The sequence below is a fragment of the Felis catus genome, chromosome C2, assembly GCF_018350175.1.
Source record: "Felis catus isolate Fca126 chromosome C2, F.catus_Fca126_mat1.0, whole genome shotgun sequence".
Lineage (NCBI taxonomy): Eukaryota > Metazoa > Chordata > Mammalia > Carnivora > Felidae > Felis > Felis catus.
The window spans coordinates 129,984,490-130,005,836 of record NC_058376.1 but is presented as its reverse complement, the minus strand read 5'-3'; the positions used below and the strand labels follow the sequence as shown (position 1 = coordinate 130,005,836).

The following is a 21,347-nucleotide window of genomic DNA, read 5'->3' as shown; positions in this document are numbered from 1 at the left end:
TGAATCCCTACGGAAGCACAGAAGGGTCAACAATGAAATATATTTTCTGCTTATGAGGAGCTTATTAGCCTAGGAGACAGATGTTATCACGAGGGTTAAGATTAATAAATGATTAAGTCATAAGTCAACATGGATCTTAGATTTCCACTTTGAACCAAAATATGTTTTTACCTCGAAGGTGGCATGATTAAGGGTGTCTGGGTGGCTCAGTCAGTTAAGTGTCTGACTTTGGCTCAGGTCATGAGCTCACAGCTTGTGAGTTTGAGCCCCATGTCAGGCTCTGTGCTGACGACAGCTCAGAGCCTGGACCCTGCTTGGATTCTGTGTCTGTCCCTCTCTGCCCCTCCCCCACTTGCGCTCTGTGTCTCTCTCAAAAATAAACGTAAAAAAATTAAAGTGGCAAGAGTAGAATAATTTGCTCTAAGTGCTTTGAGTCTTTGTCTAGGCTCCAAAACTAAAAATATTTTCTATCCCTGACCTTGCTAAAAAGGTTATATTAGAACATAGTTACTGACTTTTGCTCATGTTGAGATTTCCAAGGAATGCCAGAATGCTATATGATCACTGTTTTGGGACTTATTATGCAAACTAATTGTATCATCCAGTCTAATTGCTTTATTTATTGTCCCTGTCTTTAAATGAGGTAAGAACCTACTTCATGTTCAGGTCCATTGAAAATCAGAGAGTTGATCAGGGAAGCATTTTGACTGGAGAAAATTCTAAAACATTAGCAATATTTTGAATTACTATCTGATTCACCTCTCCGCATTGAAGTACTAACTTTAAATATTAACGTCAGAATGATTTTTTTTTCCTGTAGCCATATTGCTTATATGATATTTTGTTCTTAAAAATTCCTTTCTATTCTAGCTGAGATAAAGCAGCAAACCTTTCTCAACGTCTGCTTTTTTCAGACAGCTAAGTAGACATTTAGTGGGACTCTGGACAGCTGATAACGTAACTGCGACAAACCTGTTGAAACGCATTTTGGTAAGTCTGTTGAATGACCAAGAAGATTTATGCATTCTTGTCCAATAAGATTTAATTGAGTAAGGTTATTTATACTGTTAAAGGATTTTTTTAGTTTGTTTTTTATTTAAAAGATGTTTATTGTAGAAGTTGTCACATAATAAATGCTAACCTCAATAGCTTAAATCATAGTATTTATTTGAGTTTGGAAGCTAAATTTTCTTTTGTGCGGTTGTTTTGCAAATGGATTTTATGTTTTGTTTTTGTTTACTTTTAGCCGCCAGGCTTGCTGGCATACTTGGACAGCTCAGATCCAGTTCCTGAGAAGGATGCTGATCGCATGCATGTTAGAGATAATGTGAAAATAGCAATGGTAAATATGATTGTCCTAAGTGTCTTTTCAGGTTGAAAAGAACACTCTTCTCTGAAACACAATAAAATTTTTAGAGATAAACTAAGAATTCATGGAATTGAATAATAGTACTCTTTTTGTATCATTAACTACTTTATTGAGGTAAAATTTACATCCCATAATATTCTCTTGTTATAAGTATACAATTCAGTAATTTTTTTTATATTTATAGAGTTGTAAAACTGTCACCGCAGTCTAATATTATGAATAGTAGTAATCTTGTATATTTTGTTTCCCTTCACTCAGCTTATTGCCACATTCAGGAATGGATTTTTTTTAAAGTTTCAAATGTATAATGTGATATTTTGCACGTAATATGTGATTGATAAATGTTGTTGGTGAAAGGGGCCAACAGTGAAAAAATTAACTTAGGTAGGACTTTTTTCTTACAAAAGCTATCTTTATTATTAAGGTTGGGCTATCTCTGAGAAAATTTACTTAAACATCTTTCAAGATACACTGTTGTAATAATGTCTTGTATGTGTTCTTTTCCTTTCCTCATCCCATTTTTCTATTTGCACCCATCTCCCATTCACATCCCACCACCCCTCACATAGGAATCATCTTGAAACTTAAGCAGAAAAGTTAAGATTTCTTGGACAAAAGTGTAATTTATTGTAGAAATTTTCACTTTGTTTCTTCACTGAGCCCCCAACATCCAGTATGTATTTTATCATGTAAAACAAATAGTGTGACTCAGCTTTACTTGGATTTTAAAAATAAGTTTACAAACAGGACTGTAATGGATTTTAACATTATTTTACAGGATCAGTATGGAAAATTTAATAAAGTTCCAGAATGGCAAAGACTAGCTGGGAAAGCTGCTAAGGAAGTTGAAAAATTTGCCAAAGAAAAAGTAGATCTTGTGTTGATGCACTGGAGGGATAGAATGGGCATTGCACAAAAAGAGGTAAAAATAAAATCTGCGCCCAAACTTCTAGCACTTCTGTATATCCTAGGCTTACTTTCATTGTTCCTGTTCACAGAGATGGTAGTCCAGTATTTCTGATTGAACATACGAAGAAATGTCACCTAATTGATTCATATTTTTATATAAGTTTTTCTTAATTCATAGTTTTAAGAATCTGTGATTAGGTTTTTACTTAGGTATTTTATATTAAATTGAATGTAAAATTTTACTGTTAAGTTTTCTTCCATGATTTTCAGTTCCTATACTTCTTTATCCATATGTATCTCTTTTTCTTCCTTCTCTGAATTTTACTTTTATTTTAACTTTATTTTTTGAGGGAGAGCACGTGCGTGCAATTGTGTGAGGGACAGAGAGAGAGAATCCCAGGAGGGGCAGAGAAAGAAGGAGAGAAGTAGGGCTCATTTGTACCTAAAGCGGGGCTTGAGCTCACAAACTGTGAGATCATGACCTGAGCCAAAGTCAGATGCTTAACAACTGAGTGACCCAGGCACCCCTCTGAATTTTATTTTATGGCTATAAAAGTAAAGGTGCTCTTCTTGTTTAGCATTTTTATTCAGAGCTAGCCAGACCAGTGTTTTGGTAATAAGTTTCACGAATATATATATATATTCACATATAAATATATATATTTACTTATTTATTAAAAAACATTTTTTTAAAGTTTATTTATTTTTGAGAGAGTCTGATTTGCGAGAGACTGAGAGGGAGACACAGAATCCGAAACAGGCTCCAGGCTCCAAACTGACAGCACAGAGCCTGATGCAGAGCTCAAACCCACAAGCTGTGAGATCATGACCTGAGCCAAAGTCAGTTGCTCAACCGACTGAGCCACACAGGCACCCCATAAGTTTCATATTTTTAAGTTAAACTTACTGTATGTACTTAAATTTCAATATTAGCTCCTCAAATCAGGTCAGGTCTGATTCTTCAGCATGTGGTATATATAATCAGTAGAACCTAATTTCAGTAATACACTCTTCTCTCTAGGATGTAATGTGCAGTGGTTAAGTCAACTATAAAAGTTGACTTGGTCTCACAGTTTTTGTTAACCACACTGAGATTCTTTGCTTTTGAGCATCTTTTCGCTTATGGTAGCTATTTCTTTATACAGAGAAAGTAATATAAATATCTTGCTAAACAGGTTTCTTATGAATTTCCAGAACTTCCAAACATAAGGCATCAGGTGTAGCAGAACATAACAGTCTTGTGTGTCTATGTGAAAATGAGACCAAAATTCAGTTCTTTAGAGCTTGAGCATAAATGCGTTCGTGCTGATTTGTGTGAGTGGCATATGCAATATAAAGAATCACTAGATAGGCTTTCTGAATGGCTACGATAGTGAAAATACTGAAGGTTGAACTGTTTAACCTACATCTGAGCCTAGTTTTATTTTGTTTTAAGTTTATTCATTTATTTTGGGCATGGGGGGAGAGACTGTGGAAAGGACAGAGAGAGGGAGAGAGAGAGAGACAATATGAATATCCTAAGCAGGCTCACACTGTCAGTGCAGAGCCCCCTGTGGGGCTCAAACTCACAAACTGTGAGTGAAATCATGTGAAATCATGACCTGAGCTAAAATCAAGAATCAAATACTTAACTGAGCCACCCAAGCACCCCTAGTTTTATCATTTATTAACCCCAAACATAAGTTACGGGTTTTCAGAACATTACTTTCCTCTTTCATAAAATCAGAATAACAGTATCTCCCTTCTCTGTTCTGTAGTGTTGCTTTGCTTTTTTATTATAACAAAGTAACAATAGAAACACTATACATATCTGGTCATGATAATATTGCTGTTACATTTGGAAAGTCAAAAATCTATAAATAGGGATATGAATGATTTTCAGTTAATAAAAAATTAGGAGCTGACTTCACGTAGTTAAGCCCATTTCTAAATTAATAGTTACTCAAGCTGTTGGATATAATTATCTAACTGAAAATAAGTTATTGGAATCAGCTTTCTTACGTAACATTTATCCAGCATAAGTTTTAGCACAAAGTTACTTTATTTTAGTTCTAAATGTGGATAGCATTTGTTATTTAAAAAAAATTTTTTTAACATTTATTTATTATTGAGAGACAGAGCATGAGCATGAGCATGGGAGGGTCAGAGAGAGGAGGAGACACAGAATCTGAAGCAGGCTCCAGACTGAGAGCTGTATGCACAGAGCCCACGCAGGGCTCGAGCTCATGAGATCATGACCTGAGCTGAGGTCAGATGCTTAACCGACTGAGCCACCCAGGTGCCCTGAAGCATTTGTTATTTAAAGAGAACAATTCAGAGGGAAAAGAATATGTTTTTTAACATAAATAATGTTTTATTGGTCTATTGGTTTCATTTACGAGTGTTATCTGAAATGTTGAGCAAAAAATGATGCCCAGTATATATGCTGGTCAAGAAACTGTTTTGGTAGCAAATGGATTATTTTTGCCATGGTACTATTTTTAACATTAATTTCTTTAGAAAACAGTGAATAATCTTTGTGACTATTTTCTTTGTAGAAATATTAACACCCATATATGGAATGATCATGTGCTTTAGCTAGTCTGAAAACTAACCCTTGTCAAGATTAACTGGCTAGCCTTGAAATGAACTGCATTTCTTATATAATCAGAACGTTTAGTAAGTCAATTTCATTTGTAGCTAATGTTCTGTGTCCAATTAATAATCTTTGGCTAATGTATAAAATTACTTCTATTTAAAATTTTTTTTTTTTTAGTTGAGGAATTTGTTTAGCTAGTTAAGGGTTTTAGCCTAAGTTTCTGAGTCCATGAGCTCTGTTTATGGAGAGCTGGTTGTATTTTTTATGTATAGCATTTATGTTTTCACTATTCTAGACCCCCAGCTTTTTGTCCTGAGAGCAGGGGAAATTGAAGAAAGTGCTCCTTAATTAGAGGTTTTAGAGAAAGGTTTATCAATAAACTAAATTTTTGAATTATTTATTGCTTTATTCAAGTCACTTTACATGAGTTTTCATGAGAGTGCACAGAATTACAACTTTGTAGGAGACATTTCCTTATATAACCAATAGATTTTATTTTCCAAACAGCATTTACTTTTTAAAATTCATTACTCATTTAGCCTTTATTCTTTTTATGTCATCTGGTCTGTTTTCTTGCTTTATTTTAGGTAATTTGCCACTTTAATGAAGTTACAGACTTTCATGTTTTAATTTATAATACTTTCTACTTTTTGGTTCTGTTACATTAAGGACTAGAATTTTAACATCTGCTGTATCTACAGGTTTTACTTGGAGCAGAGATACCTAACTGCCAGCCCATATATAGACTTTAAGAAATCCTTGAAATCTTACCCTCCAGTTATAAACCTTATGTATGTCTTTCTCTGGAATAGGAGGCCATTGCTTTCTTTGAATTCTCAAATGGGTTTATGACTGCCTAAAATCTGAGTCACAGACTTAGAGAAGCAGGTGTCTTAAGGTGAAGGTAATTTGTATTGGTGACATCCTCATGGAATTTGTGTGATAGATACAGCTTAACTCACGGTCACTCTGTTATTTTTATTTTCTTTAAAACTTTTATTTTTTCCTTTTTACAATTAAATTCAGGACAGAAACAATATGGTGAGTTTAAGTCCCTGCTACATGTGTGAAATGCATTAAACTGCCTGGCATGTGGAGTTGTCTTTGAGATTCTTTGTCTAATAAATTAAATTCAAGTCTCACCTCACGTGTCTGAATGTAGATTCTTATTTCTTGTCTGTTAGCTATTTCAATTTTATACTTGCGCATTATGGCTTTGGTGGCAGTTTAATAACCTATAATCTTTTGCATTTATTATTTTCCCATGACTTGTGTATTAACTGCATGTAAATGTTTAAAACAAGTCACTGTTTTTGACTCATAAATTTTATCAGTCATCACTGTAAACTGTAACAATTTGGTTTTGGAACAACTAGGCTACAATGGAAAGTATTTCAACAACACTGTGGAAATACCTGCTAGCACAATAGTATTTTGTGAAATAATCTAATATTTTATATTCATATTTTATAGATTTTGCTTCATTAACTTGTTTCTGCCAAAATTTGATGTAGGAAATGTCTCTCATCACTTAAAAAGTGATGATTTTCTGACTGAGCCTATTTGGTAGTCCCAGATTGAGCACTATGAAGTTTTTTGTTTTTGTTTTTGTTTTTCCAGAATATAAATCAAAAGCCAGTTGTTCTTCGAAAGAGAAGACAAAGAATAAAAATAGAAGCAAATTGGGATCTCTTCTATTACAGGTAAACTTAAAGCCTCTCTTCCAACAGATAAAGTTTGGCATTGCCATTAGAGGAATCATCATAGGTTTTTCATGCATGAAATTAGTACTTATGCGATGAGTACTTTTACAGCATTAAGTTAAAAAACTGTAACTGTTAAGATCGGTATGATTAATGATGCTTCCATAAAATTAATGTCTTTTATAGAGTGTTGGTTGTCTGAGGAGCTAAAGTCACTTTTAAAATTTTATTAAGGCTTTAAGATAATCAGTTTAAGCATTACAACCTTTAAGCCTTGTTAGAAATGGGGTCTTAAAAGAGGTAGATGGATGAAAACATGAGACTTGAGGTAAATGGGTATCCAGCTTAGCTGGCCTTTTTATACTTGTCCAGCCTTTCTGATCTATTGACCCCTTCTCTCCATCCACTGCTCCTGCCTCCTGTTCCTCCACCCCAAACACACACAGATATATACACATTGAAAGACTTAGAAACATTTTGGGGATTTGCTAAACTTTTGGGGATAACTTACTGTACTTATTCTGGAAGCTGACATTGATTATACCTTGGCTAATAAAGGAAAATACTGCTTTGCTTTGGAAACTTCCCAAATATACTTTTATATATAATATACTCCCCAAAATATACTTTTAAAGCATATAGTATAGATACAGTATATAGTATGGCCTTAAGAATATTGGTTTCTTCCTCAGGAATTCTTCTTTTATGTTGTCTTCCCTAGAACTGTCTTGGAATTCTGACATTAGACTTTCTAGAAGGGTTGCAGAATGAAAGTGAAAAGGATATGATGCCCCTCTCCCTCCAGTTCAGACCTGGGTCCAAGTTTATCACAAGTTAAATTATTCCAGGAACAAAAGGAAGATATTTTGTAAATACCAATCTGAGTTTGGCAGTTTAGTCATATTCTTCCTTAGGTAGTTTGTAACGTTCTTAGCTAGAATGTTGCTCATCCTACACACTCACACTCCATAGTTCAGAAATTCTTATTTCCAACGTGAAATTTGATTTTTGATTATAATTATTTTATGACTGGAATTTATACCAGTAATAAATACTGAAATTGAAATAACAGTTCCTTGGTTTGAAATCTACACAGATTTGTTTTACAGTTTAGGTTCATTTTTTTCCGCTAGCATTTTATTATGAAAGCTTGAAAATATACAAAATAGGTCAAAGAATTTTACAGTGTGTATCTGATACCTGTCACCAAGACTCTATATTGAACTGTACTTTACAGAGATTTTATTTTCTTCATTATACTTTTTGGAGTTTATTAATTCCACTGTTTTTTTTAACTATAAAATGTAATAAGGGGTATTTATAGATTTTTAAAAAGTTTATCGTTGACTACTATTTTCTGATTATATGCATAGGTTTGGTCAGGATCATGCCAAGTCAAACCTAATTTGGAATTTCAAAACACGAGAAGAACTGAGAGATAGTCTTGAATCTGAAATGAGAGCATTTAATATTGATAGAGAGCTTGGTAGTGCTAATGTGATCTCTTGGAACCACCATGAATTTGAGGTAAAGTTTAACTTTGTAATATTAATTTTTTTTTTAAAGCACATGTTATTTTTGGAGGTTTTTTTTTTTTAAGATTTGTGGTTATATAACATTTTTACCTTCTTAATTTTGTGGGGAAAATATGTTAAAGAAATGTTAAAATGTTAAAAGAAAATTTTAACATTTGCCTGAGACAAAAACTTAAAATTACTACGTTAAGTAACTCAGCTTTGTGCCTGAAAACCATGTAGAGGGTTAATGAATTGGATCCTGTACTTTCCAGATCTGTTCTTTGCTTGTTTTTTTTCTCCTTAGATTTTTTTTTCTCCATTAAAACATAGCCTGTTCTCCCTTTTTCCTTCTATTTGTACCTTGTTTAATTTTTTTGTGGTAGTTTTGTGAATGTGGCCATATTTTGCTTTTCTATTAAAATATTGATGTGAAGAACAACAAAACAAGATCAAGAAACATGTTGGTAAAAAAAATGGTGGTGGTAGATAATCTTATTTGTGTGTATAATGTAAACTCTCATAACAGCTGTAAATATGAACTTACTCATGACCTCACAGGCTTTGATCTTGAATTCAACTGCATTTCCAAAATAAAACAATTTGTGCTCATTCTCTCCTCCTTGAAAAACTTCCTTTACTTGGTTTTGGGACCCTGTGTTCTCCTGGATTTTCTCCTCCTTCACGGTGCATTCCTCCTTCTTTGTTCATTTGTCTTATTTCCCCAACTGCTAAATTGTCCCAGAGGACCCGTGCTTGGACCTCTTACTTATATTCGTTGTCTCAGTGATCTTCACCATTCTCATGGCTTCCAGTATTTTTTATTTGCTGGTGGCTTCCATATTTTTAGCTCAGGTTTTCTTTTTCTTGACCTCATACTTTTATCTTTAGAAACAATTTTTTAATATTCTTGAGAGAGAGAGGGAGAGAGAGAGACCACAAGCCAGGTAGGAGCAGAGAGAGAGAGGGACACAGAATCAGAAGCAGGCTCCAGGCTCTGAACTGTCACACAGAGCCGGACGTGGAGCTCGAACCCACAAGCCGTGAGATCGTGACCTGAGCCTAAGTTGGACGCTCTGCCGACTGAGCCACCCAGACGCCCCAACCTCATACTTCTATCTTCTAATTGGATATCCAGTAAGCTTCTAGAGTATAGCTCTTAAACTGTGCTCTTATTCTTTCCCTAAACCTACTTTTCTTGTAGTCTTTTTGATCTTAGATAATGGCTCCTCATTATTTTCTAGTCAAAACTCTTGAAGTCCTCTTTTCTCTTATACCCCAAACCTAATTTATCAGCCAATCCTATTCAGTGCATCCTCCAAATTGATCCAGAACCCAACCATTTTCTCTCTCTGGGATTATATCAGTATATCTGCTTCCACCCTTGCCTCCCTGTAATGTTATCAACATAGCAGCATTATGATCTTGTTAAAATGTAAGTAGATCATGTCTCTCCTGTGCTCACCAGAGCCCTCTGGTGCTTCTGTCACTGTCACTTCCCATCTTACTTTGTCAAAGCCTGGGTCCTTGAAATGACTTACAGGATCTGTGCACCCCCCTGACCCGCAGCATTGTTTCTTTGTTCTCATGTTCTACTACTGAGCCTTTCACTTTTGCTCCAGCAACACTGACTTCCCTGGAAACACCAAATTCATGTTCTTGACTCAAGGTCTTTCTACTTGGTATTCCTGCTTAACTAAAATTTTATTTTTCCTGGATAGCCTCAACTTGTTTTCTCCTTCAGGTCTTTTCCTGCATATCATCATCTGAATAGACCCTTCCTGGCCAGTCTGTTTAAACATGCAGCCCTCTTTGTACATGGATATCTCTCCCCCTGCCCCCCCCCCCCCCCCGCATAAGCACACACACTGTCCTTTTTCCCCTGCCTTTTTTCACCATAGCACTGTCACCCAACTGTTAATTATACTTTACTTTTTAAAATATTTATTTATTTTGAGAGCATATATACATGTGCACAATGAGAGGGGCACAGAGAGAAGAGAGCGAATTCCAGGCAGGCTCTGGCACTGTTAGCAAGCCTGACAGGGGGCTTGATCTCACAAACCATGAGATCATGACCTGAGCTGAAACCAAGAGTCAGACACTTAACCGACTGAGCTACCGAGGTGCCCCCATATTTTACTTTTTTATCTGCTGCTTCTATAAGGACAGTAATTTTTATGTTTGTTTATTGCTGTATCCCTGATGACTAGAACAGTGCATGGCACACACAGTATTATATGCTTAATAGATAGAAGTCGAATGAATTGAATGCTCAGAATTTACAGAAAGTGAAATGTGTGTGTGTGCATGCATGATTTTATATAATTTATATTTTTAGAAATCAGTTATTTTAGGCTTTGGAAAAAGAATTTAATAATCTGGTCAAGGAATTCCTTTTTGTAATAGTCTGAGTACAAGGGTTATGGTGCTGCCTTAGCTCCTGATCATGGGCTCCTCCTTCATGTATCACTTCTTTTGTAATCTGGGGTAATTTGACATACAGAGAATGAGTAAATAAAAATATACAATAGGGTCGTCTGGGTGGCCCAGTCACTTGATTGTTTGTCTCTTGATTTTAGCTCTGGTTATGATTCCAGGGTCCTAGGATCAAGCCCCACTTTGGGCTCTGCACTGAGCATGGACCCTGCTTGGGATTCTCTCTCTCTCCCTCTCCTCTGTTCATATTCTCTCTCTCTCTCTCTCTCTCTCTCTCTCTCTCTCTCTCTCTCTCTCTCTCTCTCTCTCTCTCAAACAAAACAAAATAAAACAAAACAATTACACCATAAAATGTAGTTGATATGTTGGGAGATGAGGGAAACCTGAGGTTCCTTGTGTGAATTGCACAAGCCGTGTATGATGCCGGATCATTTACTCTGTAGTTGGTCATGGCAAACTGAGAAGGGAATGAAGCAGATAATCTGTTAACAGTGTTTTGAGTTTTCCTTCCCTTAAACCTCATTAATACCATATAGTCCTGTGGAAGTTTTTATCGCAAGTTTCATATTCATAAAATTGGTATGTAATTCCTGCTCTTTAACACTTAAATAAAATAGTAGGTCATATTAATCATAATTACCAGATATTTTAAGAAATGATGACTTTTTTTTTCTGTTAAAGGTGATCTTAACAAGAAAAGACAAAAGCTCTGAACAGAATTTGAGAAATGATTATGTGGAAACTGTCAAAAACTTCCTGTAAACTAAAATAATCTAATTTGCATTTATTAATAAAGGTTAAATATGAGTGCCTCGCAGAGGAAATCAAAATAGGAGACTATTACCTGAGGTTACTGTTGGAGGAAGATGAGAATGAAGAAAGTGGATCAATTAAGAGATCGTAAGCTACTCTTCATATCTTGTTGTATTTGTTTTCACTAGTAGTTTCATGGCTAATTCTATTGTGAACTTTTTTTTTTAATCTAGGTATGAGTTTTTCAATGAGCTCTATCATCGTTTCCTTCTCACCCCAAAAGTAAACATGAAGTGTTTATGTTTACAAGCCCTTGCTATTGTTTATGGCAGATGTCATGAAGAAATAGGACCCTTTACAGATACGAGATATATCATTGGAATGTTAGAGAGGGTAAGGATATCATTTAAGGAAATTGCTATGTGGTAGTGCATTTGGCGTACTTGTTACATTTTTAAAACTAAATTCTGTTTGATTACATTGTTACCATAACTTTCTGCATGAATTTTTGTGTAATTTACTTAATACTCAATTAAATATAAGTTAGATGAATAGGAAAATGACTAATAAATGGGTTAGTGTTTGTCCATGTCGGTGAAGTATGGATGAGCTGGACAGGTGTGTAAAAGAAATAGTGACTCTTAGATTTGTATGTATATTTGGTTTTCCACTTTGGAAAAAGTCTTAAATGATGCCAGCATACTAAATTTCTAAGTGTGAAGATAGTAAAACTTTTTAGAACTACAGTGGTAACCAAAAAAAGGGAACCTTGAGTTAGCACATTTTAGAAAGTTTGTCATTTGACACTTGAGCTTGCCTGGGGGAAAGAACATACTGATCCATTCATCTAGTGCAGCCCAAATTTGAGTGTTACCTACTTATTGCAGTATATACATTTTGTTCTTTCATTTGTGCTTCTGTTTCTCTTACATTTAACCATTTAAATTTCAGTGAACTGCCTTTGCACCATTTTACCAATTTTTATTTAAAAATTTTTAATGTTTATTCATTTTTTGAGAGAGAATGAGAGAGCATAAATTGGGGAGGGGCAGAGAGAGAGGGAGGCGCAGAATCTGAAATAGGCTCCAGGCTCTGAGCTGTCAGCACAGAGCTTGATGTGGGGCTCGAACCCATGAACTGTGAAATCATGACCTGAGTGGAAGTCAGACGTTTAGCCGCCCGCGTGCCCCTATTTCACCAATTTTTAAATGGTTTTTATAATCAGTGCTTGTTATAGTTACCTTATGTGTCAGTCATGCTTTGTACATTAAGAAACTGATTCTGGATAAGGTTACAAAATGTACCTAGGAAATAACGTAACCAGATGAAAAATCTTTCTTTGCTGTTATACCAGTTTGTACTATTGAATTCCAGTTCACTGTTAGTCCAGTGAACCTGAGTATTTGTGGCATACCATTTGTAATTTTTAGGTAGATATATTTTTCCTTCTTGTTTTGTGTTCATCATGATGTGATTTATGTGAAACATCATTAATCATTCTTTAGAATATTTACTTGAGAAGTATCATTTGGGCCAATTGTGTTTTTTTTTTTTTTTAATTTACATCCTAACTAGTTAGCATATAGTGAAACAATGATTTCAGGAGTAGATTCCTTAGTGCCCTTACCCATTTAGCCCATCCCCTCCCTCCCACAACCCCTCCAGTAACCCTCAGTTTGTTCTCCATATTTATGAGTGTCATATTTTGTACCCCTCCCTGTTTTTATATTATTTTTGTGTCCCCTCCTTTATGTTCATCTGTTTTGTCTCTTAAAGTCCTCACATGAGTGAAGTCATATACTTGTCTTTCTCTAATTTCACTTAGCGTAATACCCTTTAGTTCCATCCATGTAGTTGCAAGTGGCAAGATTTCATTCTTTTTGATTGCCAAGTAATACTCCATTGTATATATATATATACACCACATCTTCTTTATCCATTTATTCATCGATGGACATTTGGGCTCTTTCCATACTTTGGCTATTGTTGATTGTGCTGCTATAAACATTGGGGTGCATGTGTCCCTTCGAAACAGCACACCTGTATCCCGTGGATAAATGCCTAGTAGTGCAATTGCTGGGTCGTAGGGTAGTTCTATTTTTAGTTTTTTGAGGAACCTCCATACTGTTTTCCAGAGTGGCTGCACCAGTTTGCATTCACATCATTTGGGCCAATTCTTTTATTTATTTCATTTTTATATACATTCTTAAAGCTATATATCTGTTTTTGACTTTTAAAATAAATGCCTTCCGTGCTCGCTTCGGCAGCACATATACTAAAATTGGAATGATACAGAGAAGATTAGCATGGGCCCTCTGCAAGGATGACACACAAATTCATGAAGTGTTCCATATTTTTTAAAAACTGAGAACAAACTGAGGGTTGATGGGGGGGAGGGAGGGGAGGGTGGGTGATGGGTATTGAGGAGGGCACCTTTTGGGATGAGCACTGGGTGTCGTATGGAAACTAATTTGACAATAAACTTCATATATTGAAAAAATAAAATAAATGCCTTCCTAGGGAAATTGGATAAGTTATATAAAATTGCAGAGAATGCAAGACATTGATGAATTACAGTCTTCTCTCATTTTCTTGATGTTTAAAAGATCTTATTTTGGGGCACCTGGGTTGATCAGTTAGCCAAAGCATCTTGATCTCAGCTTAGGCTTTGATCTCAGGATCGTGATTTAAAGCCCTGCGTTGGGCTCCATGCTACGTGTAGAACCTACTTTAAAAAAAAAAAAAAAAGATGACACTATTTCTTATTGACTGTTGTTGACTTTGTCCAGTGATGATGATAATCTTCATTTGTGTTTCTCTCACTTCTGACTAAATTCTCATTTATTTCATTAGTGCACAGACAAACTTGAACGAGATCGGTTGATCCTCTTCCTTAACAAGTTGATCCTTAATAAGGTGCAGTATCTTTGCCTAAATAAGCAATTATTTTCAAATAAATCACATAAGTATATAACAAAAAATAAATTATTACAGTTTGGGTTAATTATCCAGATGTGATTCTTTTCTTATTTTCTCCTTTTAGATGAAAGGAGTGTGCTCTACCTGAGTGAAAATTTTTTGTCAGATATTCTCTGCACATTCTGTCCTACTCTTACAGATACTAAATAAGACTAATCAAATTCTGAATGAAGAATAATGAGGGATGAAATCATTATCCGATTATTCTTTAGGGACTCTTTAAGATTGGACTTTTAGTAAAACAAATGTTTGACATAAAATGGACAGTTTCTAATTTATTCAGTGTATATTTTGATGATAATTAATTTGAAGACATAAACTGAAGACTCCGTTTAGCTCTTCACATTTTCTTTTTAAGACATTTTAATAGGCTCATACTGTTTCCAACAAGAATTTATAGTTGTAAATATAGCATCAGTTCACAATTATATGGTGTTGAAATGAAATCTGAGCAGATCTTTATATTTTAACTTGTTTAGTTTCAGTCTCATCTTTAGAAGATGATGCACGTTTTAAAATGAAGTGTAATTAATAAGTCTTAAGGAAATTTAAATTGTATATTTCTAACTTATAAGAAATTACCAGTTTTGCCTTAAGTTTACAAAAACAAACTGGAACGTTAAAAGGTTTTTTAATATACCATATTTTATTTCTGATTATAATCTGTTTATTAACAAAAATAACCTAGGAAAATGCAGGATACTTGGAGAACCAGAGAGTTTATCGTGGGTGTTATTCCTGCTAGGCTTTATTTTTAATTTTCTCAGAATATGTTTAAGTAAAAATTCTTATGTGATCTCTTGGCTCTTTTCACATTTATCTAAATTCATGTTCCTCGAATTCATGTTCCTTGAATACTAAGTAATATCAGTTGTAGGTCAGTCTTTCCAACGAGATTCTAAATATTTTCTTCTTTGGGAGTCTTGTAGGTAATAGTACCTATTTGGAAGAAACATTTTCAATTATGTAAAGGTGTCTTTGTCTTCCAGAGAAATGTTAAGGATCTTATGGATTCAAATGGAATTAGGATCCTTGTGGACTTGCTTACCCTTGCACATCTCCATGTAAGCCGAGCTACAGTACCACTGCAAGTATGTATGCTTATCTAGATTTTACAAGTTTAATGGTCTTCGAGTACAATTTAGGATCAAAAGAATCATAAAAATTTGGCATGAAAACATGTCAGTATACATGGCCATGAATATAGCCAATAATTAAGATATCCAATAATTACGATAGAACTAATGCCTAAGAGATTAGGTCACACACAAAAAGTTAAAATAATCATAAGAGCAGTCTAAAATGGACAGTGTTGATCCAGTTTTATTTTTCTTGTGTCTCTTGTCTTTTAAAGTAACGGTATTTCTAATGTGGCTTATTTTGAGGCAATGTGATCTTTAAGATTTAAACTGACTATCAGTTATGGAACTAGAACTTTTAGTTCTAGCCACTGAGAATATACTTTGTCTTTAGCAATCTGGAGCCCTTATTGAAACCAGCCAGTAAGAGGGTAGAGCTGCAAGTCTTTACTAAAAGGCCTTTTCTGACACCTAACTTGTACAAGAGACCTATACGTAGCTTGGTGATTTTTGTGGTGGTTTGTTTTTGTTTAATCTGGTTTGAGATATTCTGTCTTAGTTTTTGGCTGAATTGTGTACAAAAGTGTTATTTGATGAATATTTAGAATATGGCATTTTCTATTATCAGGGATAAATGCTAGTAATTGTAATGCATGTATAGCATTACAGTATACCAGGTACTATTCTTGTATACATGATATATCAACTCTTTAAAAAAATTTTTAATGTTTATTTTTGAGAGAGCACGAGCAGGGGACGGGCAGAGAGAGAGGGAGACACAGAATCCAAAGCAGGCTCCAGGCTCTGAGCTGTCAGCACAGAGCCCGATGTGGGGCTCAAACCCCCAGACCGTGAGATCATGACCTGATCCGAAGTTGGATGCTCAACCGACTGAGCCACCCAGGCGCCCCAATGATGTATCAACTCTTTAAATTCCATGACAGCCCTCCCATTTTACAGATGAAGAAATTGTGGGACAGAGAAGCCAAGTGTATTGTCCAAAGTCATGCATTAAGAAACAGAGCCGGCGTTAGAATCTGGAAGTCTTTGCTCTTGACCACTTTGCTGTGCCTCTCTATATGAATCAAACCAAAAGTTAATAGGGTAGTTAAAACCTTGTTTTAATAAAATACACTAACTACATAAAATTTTTCTCTTAGGTTCTCATAAATAATGACCTATAAAATTATAAGTATCTGTAGTGAGGGTAGTAAATTGAAAGTGTTTGATAGTATTAAAAATTTTTGGTATTTTAACTCTTTGATCTTGGATGCTTATTGAAACTTTTAGTTGGATGAGTTTTTTCCCTCAAAATAATTTAAGGATTTTCAGCATTGTGGTTTAAGGTTAACGTGTTTATTTATATAGTTATTTGTAATATTCTTTGCTACTAAAATGTTATTGTACTAAGAATTTATTAATGACCATAGGGAATGTAGATGTCTTTGAATTTAACTTCGATTGCCAAGTGAATTTAGGAAACCATTTATTTCAAATGCATATTAATAAGGAAATAGCTTTTTTGAACTACTAGGTCAGACATTTGATTCTTAACTCTGAAAAAGTCATGTGAAAGGTGATTTTCTAAAAGAATGTAAACCCAGGAAATTAGTACTGTGTTACTTTTTATGATATCTGGCCCCTTAGATTTCTGCCTTGGAAAATAACTAAATCTTTTTAAAACTTAGAGCAATGTAATTGAAGCTGCTCCAGATATGAAAAGAGAGAGTGAAAAGGAATGGTACTTTGGCAATGCAGACAAAGAGAGGAGTGGCCCATATGGATTTCATGAGGTTTGTGTCTGAGAAGAACTTTTTGTGATGGTCTTAGTCTTTCTTATGCCCTGCTGCTTAGCAAACGTAGGGGTGTTGAAGATTGTTAAACTATGGTTTGAATTACTATCATTAGCTCCAACGGCTCTGCCATTCATTTTCCATATGAAGGATTAGATGGCTTGCAGTTCTAAAGAACCACACATACACATACACACAGACATGCAGACACAGTTGTGTCTTCAAACCTTACTGTTTATGGTCCCTTGTTATGGAGGTAGCATTCAGATTTTTAATGAATTTTAAAATAATAATAGTTGCTACCTTAATAGTTATAAGGTATTATATAATCTTATAAGTATTAATAAGCTTTTTAAACTGTAACACTTCTATTATGGAATGAACAGGTAAACTTTAATATGAAGTCTGAAATTATTGAAAGTTGCCTGTGCAATCCAGGTATAATTTCCATCTTAACGTTTGCTGATACTTGATCTTGCCCTCCCAGGCTCAGTTGGAATTTAGCCAAACATAGTTTTATAGAAGACCAAGCCTTTAGCTTGTTTATATCTTGATCATTTTACCATCTGTCTACTGTTTGCATTCTTTCCAATGTTCTTTACGCTCTGCAAGTTGGCCAACTGTATGGTAATTTTCCTACATCAGTAACCTAATTCAGGTTCCTGAAGGCTTGTCAACAAAAGTTTGTTACTGTTTTTTTGATTGTACACTTGCATGTAAATTCCCATGGTTCATGTATTTATCACAGAATACAAGATATTAGCAAACTTCATTTTGCTTCATTCATGTTTGTAATAATGGTGCCTTCCATTCATTTAGATGCAAGAATTGTGGACCAAAGGAATGTTAAATGCAAAAACCAGATGCTGGGCTCAAGGCATGGATGGATGGCGACCACTTCAGGCAATACCTCAGCTTAAGTGGTGTCTGTTAGCCAGTGGACAGGCTGTACTAAATGAAACTGACCTTGCTACCCTTATATTGAACATGTTGATCACAATGTGTGGATATTTTCCAAGCAGGTAAAATGTAATTGAACATTTCCATGGTTAAGAGGTTCTCTGAAATGTCTTGTTCTCTCCCAATGGGTGCTTCCTCAGTAACAACATGGGATTGGTCTGGTGATTTAGAGCAAAGATATTCCTTTTGTGACCTTGAGAGAATGCTGCTGAGTTTTGGAGCTTTTGAAACAGAAGAAATAACTTGCAAATTATATTGATAAAGTAGCTAGAAGGTAACTTTCTCTGGGAGACTTCTCTGAAGCTACCAAATTGAGGCTTACTAGCTACACTCTGGCAACAGTAACAATTGTCACATTCATAGGAAGCAGGCATGAACATTTGAAACAAATACACTGTAGTCCTAGACAGCGGTGAGTGCCACCAGCAGCTCTTCATCTGTCACGTTAGCCACTCCTGGTATAGAACTTGAGCCTAAGCCCACATCTTGCCCCAGGTCTTGTTCCACTTTATCAGTAAAGGTGAGAGTTTGTTATACAGTGATAATTATAACTGTTGCAGGGAATTTTTCTATCTTTATAAAATATTTGCATATGCATCATTTTGTTTATTACTGTACTAAAGATATTTTGTGATGGAAACTACAGAGGGACTATCACTTTTATAACACTTGAAGCTTTCATGGTTCCAATTCTCTTTAAAATTCAGATCACACTTGAAAGCATACAATTAGCATTTAGAAAAAAATGTAGCATTAAAATTAAAGCTATACGTGGAAAATACTGAGAGTAGTTAAACTAAAGTTTAAATTTATGTAACAACGTTTGATATGCCCTTTGGGGGGAAATATCCTCTGACAGTGTGTTGGACAACACCAAGTTTAATCAATTAAATAATAAATAAGAGTCTTTGGCTCTTCTAGGGTACTGTTTTTCAAGGAAATCTTATGGAAGGAAATGAAGTCATATTAAGCAGCCAAATAGATTTAAACCAAAATACCTAATCATGTTCCCAGCTGTATGAGAGCTTAGTCTTCATTAACAAAAAAGTAAGGTAACATGCTTCATGCCTAGTAGAATGTCCTATGCTCTGCACATACAAATTTTAATAGATATATTAAATGCCGACCTTAGAAAATATTTTCTAGGGATCAAGATAATGCCATCATTCGGCCTCTACCCAGAGTGAAAAGACTGCTATCAGACAGCGCTTGCCTACCCCATATCATTCAGGTGAGTTACCTTTATGTTATCAAATTAGAAACAGTATTTTAAGAATCATTCTCCCTTGTTCAATTTTATTATGAACCCTAGTCTTGTCTTTTTTTTATTGTAGTCTATTCCATTTCCAAAAAGCCTCAACTTTGATTTACATTTAGTTTACTTCTAATTGAGTTGATATTCTGAATAAAGTGTGGAAGATTGTGTATCCAAGAGCCTAAACATGGGAAGCCCCCAGACTCCAGAATTATTTTCAAAAGGTTTTCTTTATTCATTCTTAAAATCACACCATTGAAGTTAGGACTCTTGGGAAGCACACTAGTGGGCCAGAAATGGACATGTGCTGGGCTGTGTCTCAAGAAATAATCACAGCTGTCTTGCCAGTTTGCCTCAGTGTTTTGACTCTTTTCAGTTAAATGTTTCCATGGACAGCAGCTGATCCGGTACATTCAGTTGGAATTATGCAGGATATACTAAAGTATCTTTTCTTCTTTTTTTTTCCCCCTCATTATTCTGCTGTTCTGGAATTAAGGTATCTCCAGATTAGCATTAAATCCAAATAAGTCAGGTCCCAGAGATTTCAGGTCAGTGCTTCCCTCCTGTCTATGGAGTGTCCTATTGTTAAATCTCATTTTTTATATTAACCACACATGATGTGACTTTAAAAGTATATATATGCCAGTAACTTTGCTGTTTGTACATATCACTTAAACATTGATGTGAAATGGGAAAGGAGAATTACTTAGTTTGTATATTTTTACATTCATGGATAGGTAAGTAAGTGCCTGTGCAAGTCACTGATAATGAAAAAGAGTTCGGAAATACAGTGCTAGTACCCTATTGACTACCCACCCCACCTCCCACTGACTTCTGTTACTTAAGCATATATCAGCATTGCAAAATTTGTATGCTTTTCTGTTGTGGACCGTTCTGTTTCAGTGCTTACATGAAAGAACACTGCAGTTCTTTCTTGTAACCTGCCATCCACCCCAGCCTAGAGCACTGTGTGGCTGCTTATGTGAGGTAGAATGAAAAGAGGGATTTGCCTTCTCTTCTGGACATGTAGATAAAGGCCTAGAAAATCTACCTCTCCCAAGCATTATTTTCAAGAATCAGGGAGCTGAAAAGAAAGAAGTGAATGCGAACATTGTTGAATTTCAGGCCAGGAAAGAATGGGAAAAAAAAAAAAAAGATGTGGTTGGCATAACATGAAGCTTTCGAGGGGAAGAGTCCGTTTAAATTAACTAAAAAATCTCTAGTAATAGCTGAACAATTAAAATGACTCAGGAGAAGAATTTAATTTTTAACTCTAACTGCTCTTAATAGTGTATATATTTTGTATATACTGAGTTCAAAAAATACTTTTAGAACATATTTTATTTTTCTTTAATTTCCTGTATTCTGGGAGACCTTACTCTTGCTAAACACAGGCAGCTATAGTAGTTTTCAGGAACACATTATCTACATCGGTTGGTACAGATTTCTGTACTTCATTTGACTTTAAGAGCACACCGGTTTTACCTTTTGATACAGCTTTGGAATTTTTAGAGTGTGTCTAAGATACAGTGAGTGAATGTCCTAGGTTTTCTGGTATAGTCATAATTTCAAATATTCTGATTTTTTGCCTGCTTATTCCCATATTTTAATTAAAATGATGTCAAGTCTTGAGCTACGACTGCTACTAACACTAGGGAAAATCCTGTTACTGTATCTGTTTTTCCTTTGTAAAATATCTCATAGTACTAAACACTACATCAAAATACCTTGAGGAACAGACAAGATACCAGAACACAGAGAAATCTAGTTTACTAAAAGGCAAGACATACACCAGTTTAGTCTCCTGAGTCTGGAACTTTGACCTCCTAGTGTGAGCTAGTATTTACTCTTGTTATTTTTTTGTACTAGTGGCATTTGACCCAACACTGGGGATTCTTTGGAAATGTTTATAGAAAAGTGAAGTGCCACTTGTGTTAAGATAAGACTTAGAAAATTTCTTGATCAAATGCTTATTCGTAGCAACTCTATATGATTTTCAAAAGCCCAGACTCCTTT

At 35.0% G+C, this 21,347-nt stretch overlaps 1 protein-coding gene and 1 non-coding gene across 3 annotated transcripts in view; both read left to right on the top strand.

Annotated features, from left to right (window-relative positions):
* DNAJC13 (DnaJ heat shock protein family (Hsp40) member C13) overlaps positions 1–21,347 on the top strand; it is a 125,935-nt gene that overhangs the window by 57,540 nt on the left and 47,048 nt on the right. The window contains exons 18-30 of one of the 2 annotated variants that reach the window (XM_023260560.2): positions 915–990; positions 1,247–1,342; positions 2,148–2,291; positions 5,883–5,897; positions 6,477–6,559; positions 7,933–8,086; positions 11,309–11,412; positions 11,499–11,658; positions 14,119–14,181; positions 15,234–15,335; positions 17,012–17,116; positions 17,936–18,138; positions 19,223–19,307. In XM_023260560.2, the coding sequence (XP_023116328.1) occupies positions 915–990; positions 1,247–1,342; positions 2,148–2,291; positions 5,883–5,897; positions 6,477–6,559; positions 7,933–8,086; positions 11,309–11,412; positions 11,499–11,658; positions 14,119–14,181; positions 15,234–15,335; positions 17,012–17,116; positions 17,936–18,138; positions 19,223–19,307 (1,390 nt within the window). The remainder of the gene's footprint in view (positions 1–914; positions 991–1,246; positions 1,343–2,147; positions 2,292–5,882; positions 5,898–6,476; positions 6,560–7,932; positions 8,087–11,308; positions 11,413–11,498; positions 11,659–14,118; positions 14,182–15,233; positions 15,336–17,011; positions 17,117–17,935; positions 18,139–19,222; positions 19,308–21,347) is intronic. The other variant, XM_023260561.2, reaches the window with a different exon arrangement.
* LOC111556508 lies at positions 13,517–13,623 on the top strand. The gene has a single exon (XR_002735958.2). It is a non-coding gene; the product is annotated as a U6 spliceosomal RNA (small nuclear RNA).